General features: G+C 46.5%; 1 protein-coding gene across 7 annotated transcripts; it reads left to right on the top strand.

Moving 5' to 3' along the window:
- Positions 1–35: 35 nt before the first annotated feature.
- Positions 36–12,247, top strand: galnt3 (UDP-N-acetyl-alpha-D-galactosamine:polypeptide N-acetylgalactosaminyltransferase 3 (GalNAc-T3)). Of its 7 annotated transcripts, XM_035522048.2 has the most exons (12): positions 36–607; positions 2,136–2,745; positions 3,647–3,819; positions 5,916–6,065; positions 6,547–6,781; positions 6,984–7,101; positions 7,557–7,757; positions 9,482–9,613; positions 10,047–10,148; positions 10,522–10,674; positions 11,139–11,254; positions 11,423–12,247. In XM_035522048.2, the coding sequence occupies exons 1-11, from the start codon at positions 529–531 to the stop codon at positions 11,250–11,252; spliced, it is 2,067 nt and encodes a 688-aa protein (XP_035377941.1). In that variant the 5' UTR covers positions 36–528; the 3' UTR covers positions 11,253–11,254; positions 11,423–12,247. The 7 variants fall into 7 exon arrangements, with proteins under 7 accessions (XP_035377941.1, XP_035377942.1, XP_081569737.1 ...); XM_035522049.2 differs by having other exon boundaries at positions 11,139–12,247; XM_081713609.1 differs by lacking the exon at positions 36–607 and adding an exon at positions 632–1,601 and having other exon boundaries at positions 11,139–12,247.
- Positions 12,248–12,300: the final 53 nt, after the last annotated feature.

Below are 12,300 nucleotides of genomic sequence, written 5' to 3'. Positions count from 1 at the left end.
TAGTAATTGATGATTTCGACACAGTACAAATAGAAGTGTGGCGCACCAACCTAATTTGTTCCCTACAGAATAAACATTCCGCTAGTAGTGTGAGTCTTTATATATTCGCTTCTTCCATCGCTATCGTCTCCTCACCGGCAGTTGATACTTTTGAGGGGACAGAGCTCGATACACGATTTCGTTTCTTAGCCTACTCAACTTTTGGGTCTAATTTGTTGACAAAAATCGATTAGAGTCTGTGTTTAAGGTATAACGTGAGTACGACTACATTCCTGTATTTTGTGAGGATGTTTTTCATGTCAGAGAAAGGACAAGTTTTCGTGACATTTTGGCTCAGAAAGGCAGCACCAGTGGCACTTTCTGAAGCCGGGCGGGGGGGGCGTCACGGTGGATTTGAGGCTAGTGCCCCTTCTTTGGCGAGGATGTGCGCCAAAAGCTGAGAACTTGAAGCCACCGCGCATTTTCTTGTTCGCTTGGCCATCGTGTCCGGGTTCTTGTCCGTGTGCCCCCGCAGACACCGGGCACTTTATGGATTCCGTGTGCTCGGTGACACGGCAAACACGAACATGGTGGATTAAGATCCTTTCCAACCTTTACGCACGACACCGTAAGTTTATTTTTTAACGTTGAATATTAACGTTGGGTGGCAGAATCCTTGTTTAGGGGTCGTTTTTTCACTTCGTTGTCATCACGGTTGTCAGATCTTTATCAGTAGGTTCTGGATGAAACTCCGTCGGTGTTTAAAACGAAACGTCGAATTTACCTCACGCGTAAAACAGGGTTTGTGTGCCGGTGCGTATGGGATTAAGTTTTTGTAACGGGGTGCTTTGCTAAAATGCAAGTTATTAGAAGTTTTTCCCTGGTGTTTCTCAACACTGCCAGCTCGAGCTGCCGTGGTTTGATGCGGTTCTCGTGCGTTCCTCCGATATCTGTATCCCAGCAACAGTTGCGGTAAGTGAGTGCGTGCGGAAAGCGGATTTGTGTTCAGTAGTCCGACACTCCTCCGGATCAAACACGTCCCGCGGGTGTGTGTTCAGTAGTCCGACACTCCTCCGGATCAAACACGTCCCGCGGGTGTGTGTTCAGTAGTCCGACACTCCTCCGGATCAAACACGTCCCGCGCAGTCCGGCTACTCCGACGGGCGCTCCGAAGATTTGAAATGTTTGACTTTCATTAAAAAAGGTCAAAAAGGATGATGGTTTTTGTCATTTCTGTAAGTTTATATATATATATATATATATAATGTAAAAGAACTTCAAAGCGAGGTAGTCTTCTCTTATTTTTATACAAAGTATTATAGAGTAATTTAAGATTTGGCGTCAGCCGTAATCTGTCCACGCGGACGTTTTGGGAAGGGTACGTGCACGCACGCGTGACAGAGGTTGGTCTCCACCCTCTACCTGAAAGAAGCGCACCTGGATCCAACGAGACGGAAGTAGTGTGTCCGGATTACTAAAACTCACACGCTCGTATTACTTTGTGGAGACTTTCCTCTAGTGTTGGATCGGTTGAAATTCTGCTCGGAGTAGCACCTTGCTGAATCGAACTAAGGATTGTTTCTGTTTTTAGTGGCACACCATAATATATGGCACATGTCCGGGTAAGATTATCATGTTCAATGTAGCGTAATCTGTACGCCATTCCTGAGTATGTTTTGCGATTGTTATGCATTTCGGCGGCATAACACTCTTGCCATGGTAATACATTAGATATTTTTAATATGTTTAAAGTCTATGGCTTTGTTCTGTTCTGAAATAACCTACCCATTCTTAGGGTTGTACATCATTGCATTATTTTATTTTACCATGTGTGCTGCAAAATGCATGGAACACAGGTCTCCAGTAAGTCGGACAATATGAATGCTTTTTCACTTATTATATTAGAAGTTACCTTTCCATTTCTAGAGGATGTATAAAAAGGCATGGTGTGGTTACAGAAATGGATAAGAATTTCCTGCTACACCAAGTGCATACAAATAAAATGTTTATTTTGGATAACACAGACGATATAACTGGAGTAAAATGCCTTGATTGTGTTTTTTTTAAATTAATATTCATCAAACCTTTACTGACCACTGCCCTTGAGGTTGTAAATATAGTAACTATTTGTTACTGCCTTTCTTTGTCTTCTACAGGTTTAGCAATCAGTGATGTTACTCAGGGTGTGTGCCAGGTGAAGCTTTGTCGCCAGATCTCTAAACACACACACACACACTCACACTCCGCTATTCATTCCGACCACAGAAGAATGACTGTATTCCACCGACTGCTGCGCGGGCGCTTGCACCCATGGAAGCTTGCCGTCGTGGCCCTGGTGTTCGTGACGTTTCTGTTCCTGATGCAGAGAGAGGTGGTCAGTCAGAGCCCCCAAGAGGAGCCCTGGATTCGCGGGATTGTGGGGAAACAGGACGCCGTACTGGGGATGGTCATGGGGGCCGTGAAGAACTTCAGGGACTCCATGCCAAAGATGCAGATCCGCGCCCCGGTGAGGAGGCAGGGGGGCGGGGCGAGCCAGCCCTGCCTGCCCGGCTCCTACACGGCTGCGGAGCTGATGCCCGCCCTGGATAGGCCGCCGCAGAACCCCAGCGCCCCCGGGGCGGCTGGGAAGGCCTTCCATACGGAGAACCTCAGCCCAGCCGAGCAGAAGGAGAAAGACAGGGGCGAAGAGAAGCACTGCTTTAACCTCTATGCCAGCGACCGCATTTCACTCAGTCGGGACCTCGGCCCAGACACCAGACCGCCAGAGTATGTGGTCTGCTACGAGACTTTACACACTTATCTGAACTTTAGTGTAGGAGCGTTTGTAACTGCATTGTGCATTTCAAGTCCCGTAAAAAATGCTGTCTTGATTTTGTCCCGATTCCATAAATCTTAGAAGTGTACATGTGGTATAAGTAGCAAGTGGGGCCCAACCCTTTACTAAATGAAAGATACCTCACATTATGTAGTTCATAATTGGACATTTTGTATACTAAGGTATAGGGTAGTGGAAATGCACTGTGATATATTATTCAGTTGAACACTATTACAACATACCATTATAGGTTGACTTGAAAATGTAGTGACATCTAGTGGTTGAATAATGTAGTGGTTAGGACTCTTAGCACTGATGATCAAATCTTGTTCTGATCTTGTCAAAGCCTACCGAACAAAATTCCTGAAAAGACCATAATTAAGCAGTAATGATAACACGCATGTTTCTGTTTCCAGCTGGCAGAGAAGCAAAAGACACAAACTTGCCTTTTGTATTTGGCTCCTGCAGTGTTATAAGGCACCTCTGAAAAACCACAGACTGACTTTCCCTGAGACATTGTCTCAGCGTGTCTGCCCAGTGAACGTGGCCGATCGAAGAGAAAAAGGGAGAAGCCAAAGCGAGGAGCTTGAGTTTAGTTTGGCTAATTAGACGAGTCTGTTTTCTTCCTCATTATTCTGACTGGGCACTTTATACTGCACAAAGCCCTATTTTACTGGGTTTTTTGCTGTTGTAAAGTGTCTGTCATTCAACACTAAATGGAGGTTTCATGGATGGATTCACCTTTTGGTCATCCACCCTGCTTTATGGCATTGGAGGAATGCAGTTCTGTCCTGTTTCTCCTCACCATTATTCTCTCCCTCTCTCTCTCTCTCTCTCTCTCCGCCACTTCAGATGTATAGAGCAGACATTCCGGCGCTGTCCGCCCCTGCCAACCACAAGCGTGATCATCGTGTTCCACAACGAGGCGTGGAGCACGTTATTGCGCACGGTCTACAGTGTGCTCCACACTTCTCCAGCTCTCCTGCTCATTGAGATCATCCTGGTGGACGACGCCAGCACAGACGGTGAGGAACCTGCGAGGTCCAGGCGCGCCGGACCACCCAGACTCAGTCAAAACTGGGCTCCGGTTTCAGCCAGACGGGCCACTGCCTTCTGGCCAGGCAGGGCCTCTGGGCAGGTCTGTGACCCCTGGCTCATGACAGGCTGTAGAGCAGGAAACCGAGCTGTTTGCGAAAGCTCTGGTGGGGGGCAGGGTGGTGTGCAGTGGCCGTGGGGGCAAATATGGTGGGTTCGTATAACATGCCCTGGGCTGAAAGGAAGAGGCGGGAGGAAAAAGTCCGCAGGGAATATTGCACTCCTCACCCTCTAACCCCCTTCTCCCAGGCGAGTGAATGGAGTAGCCCCATTGCTGGGGTTCACTCATAAAACTGCTCCCTTGCAACAATACTGACAGACCACTCGGACAGGGACTGGCAGATTGCCACATGGGAAATTCGAGTTAGGCTCTTTCTCTCTCTCTCTCTCTCTCTCTCTCTCTCTCTCTCTCTCTCTCTCCATGTCTCTCACCCTCTTTCTCTTTCTTTTTCACACCATCGGCTTGCCTGTCATTTGCTGCTTGTCCTTAATTTGCTCCTCTGACTCTTGGCCTCTGTGCTTTCTCTTTCTCAGCTACCATGTCGTGTTTCGCTAAGGAAGACCAGCTGTAGGTGTGTGGGCCAATTTTCTTTAATTCAGATAAGAATGTCTTCATGTATCCTACAGTAATCATTTTTGCAAGCATCAATGGTGGATACAGAGACTTCTAAATCAAAGGCTAATGAAACTTAAGGAAAATCATGTTAGGCCCAGATGCACCCTGCACCCCCATTTGCTCTTGAATAATGTGTGCAATAGTCACTGTTTTGGCGTTAATAGAGTGCACTCTGTAATTAATTGAGCAGAGACTTTTTAAAAAATTATTATTGGGCTCTATGCTCCTACACAACATTTGAAATGAACCAATGACTGAGGTTAAAGAATCTAGAATGTCTTTTTGAGCACTGGGATATTTGCATCTGTATTTGGTAAGTATAGAATGTCTGCTTTCACTCTAGAATATTTTGGGTAAACTATATGTAAAATAGGAACCACCACCTCTTTTAATAGCACTCCCACATCCTTTAAAAAAACAACAACAACAAAAAAAAAAAAACGTTTTAGGGGAAGATAAGCAATTCAACAAATCGTTATCATTTTATATAAAACTCATGTTTAGTACTTGGTGGCATATCCTTTGCAGCCAATGCCTGCCAGCAGTCTGTGAGCCAGACATCAGCTGATGTCGCTTATCTACTCAGGCAGAGCCGTAATGCAGCCATTTCCGAATTCTGCTTCTTTCAGGGGGTTTTTGCCTTCGGCCCTGTCTTCAATTAGTGAAATGATTCCAATCCACTTTCTGGCCCTGAAAATCTCTGTAGTTACTTCGGAAGTATTTTTCAGGTCATTGTCTTGTTGCAAGGTGAAGTTCCATCCACCGAGTTTCAAGGCATGTGACCAATGAATATTCCCTTTCGCTCTTTTATTTTTTTACCCTGCTGTCATCAGCAGGCCCGTCATCGATGCAAACAGTCAGGCCCGGTCCGGTCCGGTCCGGCGGCAGCAGCCTGCACACATTTCCACCTTTGCCTCTCTGTGTCACTCTTACGTGTTGGTCTAGGTCTCATGTCCGTAGGATTAGATTTTTTAAAAATGTATTTATTTATTTTTAAATGGTTGTACGCTTCTCTTCCTGTTTCTTTTGTGGTTTGCATCTCATGGTCATGTCCTTTGAGGTCATACAACCTTCTGTTTGTTGTAGCCTTTGACTCATCCACATGCCTACATGCCGCATTCGTGGAAATGGGGCCGGCTGTGAACTCAAACTGCTGTGACTCATTTATGGCTCCCCCCAAATAGTCCCAAATGTGAGCTGCACATCTGTACTTTAACCTCATAGTGTTTCATTTCAAAACGTACAGGAGCTTTGAACCAAACAAGCAAACGTGGTGACGCTGTGCGTCACAGGGGTCAGAAGGGAAGACGGCGTTTGTCCGTATTCAGCACTCGTAATGCGCATGCGAACTGCAGTGTTGTGCTGCTGTCACTTCCAGTAGCTTTTTTTGGTGCCGTGTGTCCTGTGCAGAGCGTCTGAGAGGAGAACTGGAGGAGCATCTGAAGCAGCTCCACGTTGTGCGCGTGGTGCGGCAGCTGGAAAGGAAAGGCCTCATCACCGCACGCCTGCTGGGAGCCTCGGTCGCCACCGGCGACACCCTCACCTTCCTGGACGCCCACTGTGAGCACAGACCTCTTGTTGGAAGGGGGTGGTAGGGAGGAAAAACCTGAGTCATCTCGGGCTCGATGCTTTCTGGGCACGTTCACAATCTGCGATCCTACGCTGTGCTTTCCGTTGCTGTCGCGCTGCTGCGGAGACTCGTCCTTTGACGAGACGGACACAGATGTCTCTGCTGTGCTCCCTGGGCCGTGTGTCTCGCTGGCTTGGCTGGGGAAGAGCGCTGTTGTTGGGCAGTGTGGCCTCACCCGTTGTTTGCGCTGTTTAGAGAACAGCTGAGAAAAGACCCAGCGAGCACACGGCATTCCAGTCAACCCGGCGGCAGTAGTGTCTCTTGCTTATGCTGTTCTTGGCACGTTGTTTCACTCAGAATTCATACTTCCTTCTCTCTGAGTCAGTGCTTTTTGCTAGAGTGTCCCACAAACTCTGCGGTCCTGCCTCCTCCACGGTGTTTGTGGCTTCTTCTCCCCCCCCCCCCGCGTAGGTGAGTGCTTCCACGGTTGGCTGGAGCCTCTGCTGGCCCGGATAGCGGAGAACTACACAGCAGTGGTCAGCCCAGACATCACCACCATCGACCTGAACACGTTTGAGTTCATGAAGCCCTCCCCATATGGCCAGAACCACAACCGGGGCAATTTTGACTGGGGCCTGTCGTTTGGCTGGGAAATACTGCCTGAACACGAGAAACAGAGACGCAAAGATGAGACCTACCCTATTAAGTAAGACACGATGTGTGTGTGTGCGCATACATACATACAAACATACATACATACATACATACAATGCGCATCTCAGTATTTATGAATTATGTATTACACACAAGCTCATTTCTAAAAGTACTGTTGCCCCAAGGTATAGTTGCATGTCTTTTGAATAAAAAGTTTTTTGATTGTTTATTCATTAGTTTTCTGCGTTGTACAGAACACCAGCGTTTGCTGGAGGCCTGTTTTCCATCTCTAAAGATTATTTCTACCACATGGGGAGCTACGACGAGGAGATGGAGATCTGGGGTGGAGAGAACATTGAAATGTCCTTCAGGGTAAGAAAGGTTCAACACCTTCTGTTCGCCTGCTCAGTAGCACACAGTCTGCTCCAGATTTTCCTCTGTAAAGGAGAGAATACTGTACTTTATTAGTCAGTTGTTTTTTAATGCATCTAAATCAGTATCCTGTTATAGTGTGGTATATGATTAAATATCTAGGCCATTTGTTATGGTGTCATGCACAAGTGGAATATTAACACAAACTTAGTGAATCATGGCATTGTGGCAACAGGTAGTAAGACTTGGAAAAAAATCAGCGTTCAAGTATTTATGGGACTTTCAGGACTTTCAGGATTTTAATCAAATAATAAAGTCCTTCAAGAGATTCATTGCCCTTTTTTCCCAAGTATTTCGTGCACGTTTTGGCTGAATTTCTCACGGGGGGTTTTTACCCAGTCGTTTAAATTGAGCACGGTTGGTCGTGCCTGAAATATTCTCCGCTGCACCTGCAGGTGTGGCAGTGTGGTGGGCAGCTGGAGATCATCCCCTGCTCCGTCGTGGGCCACGTGTTTCGCACCAAGAGCCCTCACTCCTTCCCCAAGGGCACGCGGGTGATCGCGCGCAACCAGGTGCGCCTGGCCGAGGTCTGGATGGACGACTACAAGGAGATCTTCTATCGCAGGAACCAGCAGGCCGCCCAGATGGCCAAAGAGGTAACGCGGCGTTTGCTGCACATTTTCGGTCACATTTCTGCATGTTTTGGTCATGTTTAGGAAAACCCCGGCTCGGGAACAGCGATGCCGCTCCTGTCGAGATCAGACAAGGCAAACGCTCTTTGCACCTGCAGTTCCGTCTTTGGTAGTGATTTTGTGCAGGTCTGTATTGTTGGCTGTTCTCTTTTGCGATTGGGTGCCTCCAGATCTGCGTGTATCTGCTGTGGTTGTTGGCAACTCAATATTCTGACGTTAAGACTCCTGCTTATATAGCCATGTTATTTTTATAGCTACTACAGACTGTAACTGGTTCTTGCTCATACTGAGATCTCTTGGCCATGTTCTAAATGTGTGTTTCCCAGACACAGTTTACGCCAAATTCCAAACTAAAAAATTATATTCAATGTAGCATCATTAATAATAATTTTAAAAAAAAATTAAGAAGAAGAATAAAAAAACAGCATCAATCATATGTCTAGAAAATGGCTCTTGTCAGTCTGTGAACAGGGAATAGGGAGGAGGACCTGTTTTAAACTTCTACACTCACATGATCCAAAAGGCCTCAGGATTGTCACGGTCACACTTAGCCTGAGGGAGTATGGAGGACTACACATGTCTGAATGGAGGGCTTGCAGGTGAGCTGTTTCTGGGTCTTAAACCAACTAGCCAGGAGTGGGTGTGTCTGCCTGACCTGCGCCACTGCAGAGCGACCTGGGATGTGGGTCGGGGTCATGCCATATGCTTAACATCATGCTCCAGTTACGGATCAAAGCCTCTTTGGAATGGTGTTGCAATACTTGGTTGAAATAGCACAGGTGTAGGACATTCCCCCAGAAATGCTTTCATCTGACTGTCATTAAGATGTCCCTCAGGAAAGAGAGAGAGTGTGTGTGTGTGTGTGTGTGTGTGTGTGTGTGTGTGTTGGCCATGGGTTTCCAACCCCTACTTCTTTCTGCCTTTTAAAGGTCACTGTTGGTCTATAATTATCCTGAAAGCCTTTTCTTAGCTTACGGAGTGAAAGATGATGCTGTATGTGTCCAATATATCATTTCGTTATGGAGTGTTTATTTATCTGCTCTCTCAGAACAAGGGAAAAAGTCCAAAGAGATTTAAATGGGATTTTAAAGAAATTAGTAATGACACATCATGGGCACACTGTAGAACACAATATATGTAGTTTGAAAAAAAATTGACCATTGTCGAGAGATTTCACTGGATATTTCACATTATAAGACTGGTCAGTTTGATTTCATTCACAATGTCCATAGTTTGTAATGCTCTTTCCTTTCAGATCTTTTGGTCTGTTATAGCCTAAAAAAAATCCACAGGCACACAGCTGGTGTGGAAAAAGTGCTCGGTCATTTCAGCAGTGTGAGTGGGTTTTACAGGCTGGCTTTCAACCTGAAGCCAGGGCTTGTTGCTCTTTCATGGCCCTGACCACGGAAATCCCTCACCAGGTTTATAGCACGTAGCCGAGAAACAGCGCTAGTCCGTAACCCAAGAGGAAAGAGCGCTTCGCAATCCGCCTGCAGGCAGCCAGAAAAGATGATCTCCTGGTTCAAAGGCTGCTTCGGAAACGAGACCCCCATACCCCAACACACACACACACACACACACACACACACACACACACACACACACACACACACACACACACACACACACACACACACACGTGTACCAACCTCCCCTTGGCTAATGGCAACCCATGGCTGTTTCCGCAGAGATCGTTCGGAGATGTCTCCAAGCGTGTGGACCTCCGGGAGAAGCTGCAGTGTAAGAGCTTCTCCTGGTATTTAAAGAACGTATATCCAGAGGCCTTCATGCCTGATCTCAACCCACTGCACTTTGGTGCGGTAAGTGTGTGTGCGCGTGCATGTGTGTATACGTAGTGACGTAACTTAGTTTTCCACTCCTCGTGCCCACAGCTCCCACACGGGTTTGCTCATTTTTCCATCTTTCTCTCTCCTACTCTTTCTCACATCTGGCCCATTCCACCCATTTCTTCCTTCAGTGTGTGTTGTTTTTTTTTGTTTTTTTTTTTCTTCTCCCCCCCATCCCCCGTTCTCCTGGTCTCGTCGCTTCCCTCCCACCACACCACAGAATGTTGCGACCGGCCGCTGTGGTTTCCCACCATGCCCCTCTCCGTGCAGAGGGGCTTGGAGAAAGTTCCGCCTCGTGTTTGAACAGCTTGGGGCTTGCCACCTTCACAGCCTTCTTCCATTACCCCCCCCCCTCCCCCCGGTTCAATCTTCCACGTTTTTGACTGCATGCGCTCTCCCTCCCCAGATAAAGAACTTGGGGAAGGACTCGTGTCTGGATGCTGGTGAGAACAACGAGGGTGGGAAGGCGCTAATCATGTATCCGTGCCATGGAATGGGTGGCAACCAGGTACCCAGTGCCAGCTCAGCCGTGTGCTCTTACCGCTCAAACATACGAGTGGTTACCGAGTTAACTCTTAACGAGACGTCTCTCGGGGACTGAGCAATCACACCGTGCAGGGCTGTTTTATCGCAATTGTTCAGTTAGTAGCAGTCAGTTTCTCATATTCTGATGTTTCTTTTAGCACTTTAGATGTTTTTTGTTTGTTTTTTGTTTTTAGCACTCTAGCTGCTAGATTGTTGGCTACATTGGTTGATTGTTAATCATAACATATTACTGTGTGGAATCGGACAAGCCAACAAGTTTAATTGAACTTTTAACGTTTATGCGGTATAAGGTGTACTTGACTTTGAACTTTGCATACAACATCCTCGCTTCACAGTATTTCGAGTACTCGACACACCACGAAATCCGACACAACATTCAGAAAGAGCTTTGCCTGCACGGGGCCGACGGAGCGGTGAAGCTGGAGGAATGCCAGTATAAAGGCCACAACACTTTCACCGGAGTCGAGCAGAAATGGGAGCTTCAGGAGGTAGTAAAACTTTAAGCGCCACCGCGTCTTCCCCTGTTCACCGATCCTTTCGCCACACCGGCCGGAGGCGCAGTCTGGTCTCTGCTCCAGCAGTACCCTAATCAAATCGGAATGGCCCCAAACTCTGGCGCTCGATGCCCACCCCCACACCCTTCTCAGAAGAGGCTCGCCTGGTCTGAATGTTGGTCTGAAACCTTAGTTTGGCCAAAGTCTAATGATCCGTTGAATTCAGTCATGTGTGCCAGAGCTTGGCCACAGCAAGAGTTTAGTGTGTCTGAAAAGGGGAAGAACTGGAAACTGCTGCACTCTCGAGGGCCGCAAATCCCTCCCTATTGTCCTAGACTTGTACATTTGGTGTATTAATCGATTCTTTGTAATTGTCTTGTCTTGTTTTCCTAGTGTGTAGCTTCATGGGTTTCCGGCGTAATGATGCTAACTGCCTGTGTCTGTTTTCGGGTCTGCAGGATCGGATGTTTTATAACCAGGGCTTGAAGCTGTGTCTGAGTGCCCGCTTTGAAAACCCCTCTCTGGTCTCCTGCAACCCAGGAGACAAATACCAGCTCTGGGTCTTCACCTGAGGGTACAGCTGAGTCACATCCCCATGTGTATACACACACACACACACTCAGTGCGCACACACACACGTGTGCAAACAGCACTACACACTACATTCTACAGACACTGAACTTCTTTACAAGAGAACTTTTTTAATTTATTTTTATATGTGTAATTACTGCTGCTGGAAAAGATTGGAATGAGTGAAGAAGTAAAGATGTGCTCGTACACAAACAACAAGGCACCTTCAGGAAGGATACTGAAGATGTACGGTGAAGGACAACATGAAGATTTCTGGACTTTGACTTCCTTTTTTTTCTCTCCTCACCGTTGTTGGAAAGGCTGTTGCAACTGGCTGACACAAATCCTCAAATGAATAGAGGCCTTGAAAAAGTTTGTCTTCTAAAGTACCATCCACATTTTAATGCACCAAAGACTTCAGTATTTATAATCCCTCAATTAAGTAGTACAATACTACCCCCCCCCCCCCCCCCCCCCCACATTGTGCACTAGAAATGAATTTGCGCCTTGATAATATTTTAGATGCATTATGTGCTACTCAAACATTTTTCACTTCTGGTCAAATACTTTGTATTCAGATATTTTAAAATATGGAGACTCCCACAGAGGTTACTTGGTTTTATATGAATAGAGTGATGACATCAAATGATGCTATCTGTTGACTTCTCCAATTTAAAGAGAATCAACTTGCACCTCTTTAAGCTTACAGTCCAGTTGTTGGATGTTTGTTACGTTTGTTTGTTTTATGTCATGCAAATGTTTTTATTGTGTTTTGAAGAAACCCAAGTATTTTATCAGAATAGCAAAACGGCCAGTTTGCTTAGACTGGACAGGCGTTTCACTGGCCGGGGGGCCCACTGTCGGTCGTCTTTTTCACCAGAAGAGGGTGCTATACACAACCATGTGAATGAACTTCCGAGCAACACGACCATTCAAAACTGCAGTGTCATTTCATGTGCTCATGTTTGTAAGGAAATAATAAAAAAAAAAAATCGTACTTTTAGAAACTTGTGCTTTTACTTTATTGGCAGAGGTGACAAGTTTATTCGG

The sequence above is a fragment of the Electrophorus electricus genome, chromosome 4 (assembly GCF_041902795.1).
Source record: "Electrophorus electricus isolate QZ-2024a chromosome 4, ASM4190279v1, whole genome shotgun sequence".
NCBI lineage: Eukaryota > Metazoa > Chordata > Actinopteri > Gymnotiformes > Gymnotidae > Electrophorus > Electrophorus electricus.
This window is presented reverse-complemented; position numbering and strand designations above follow the sequence as displayed.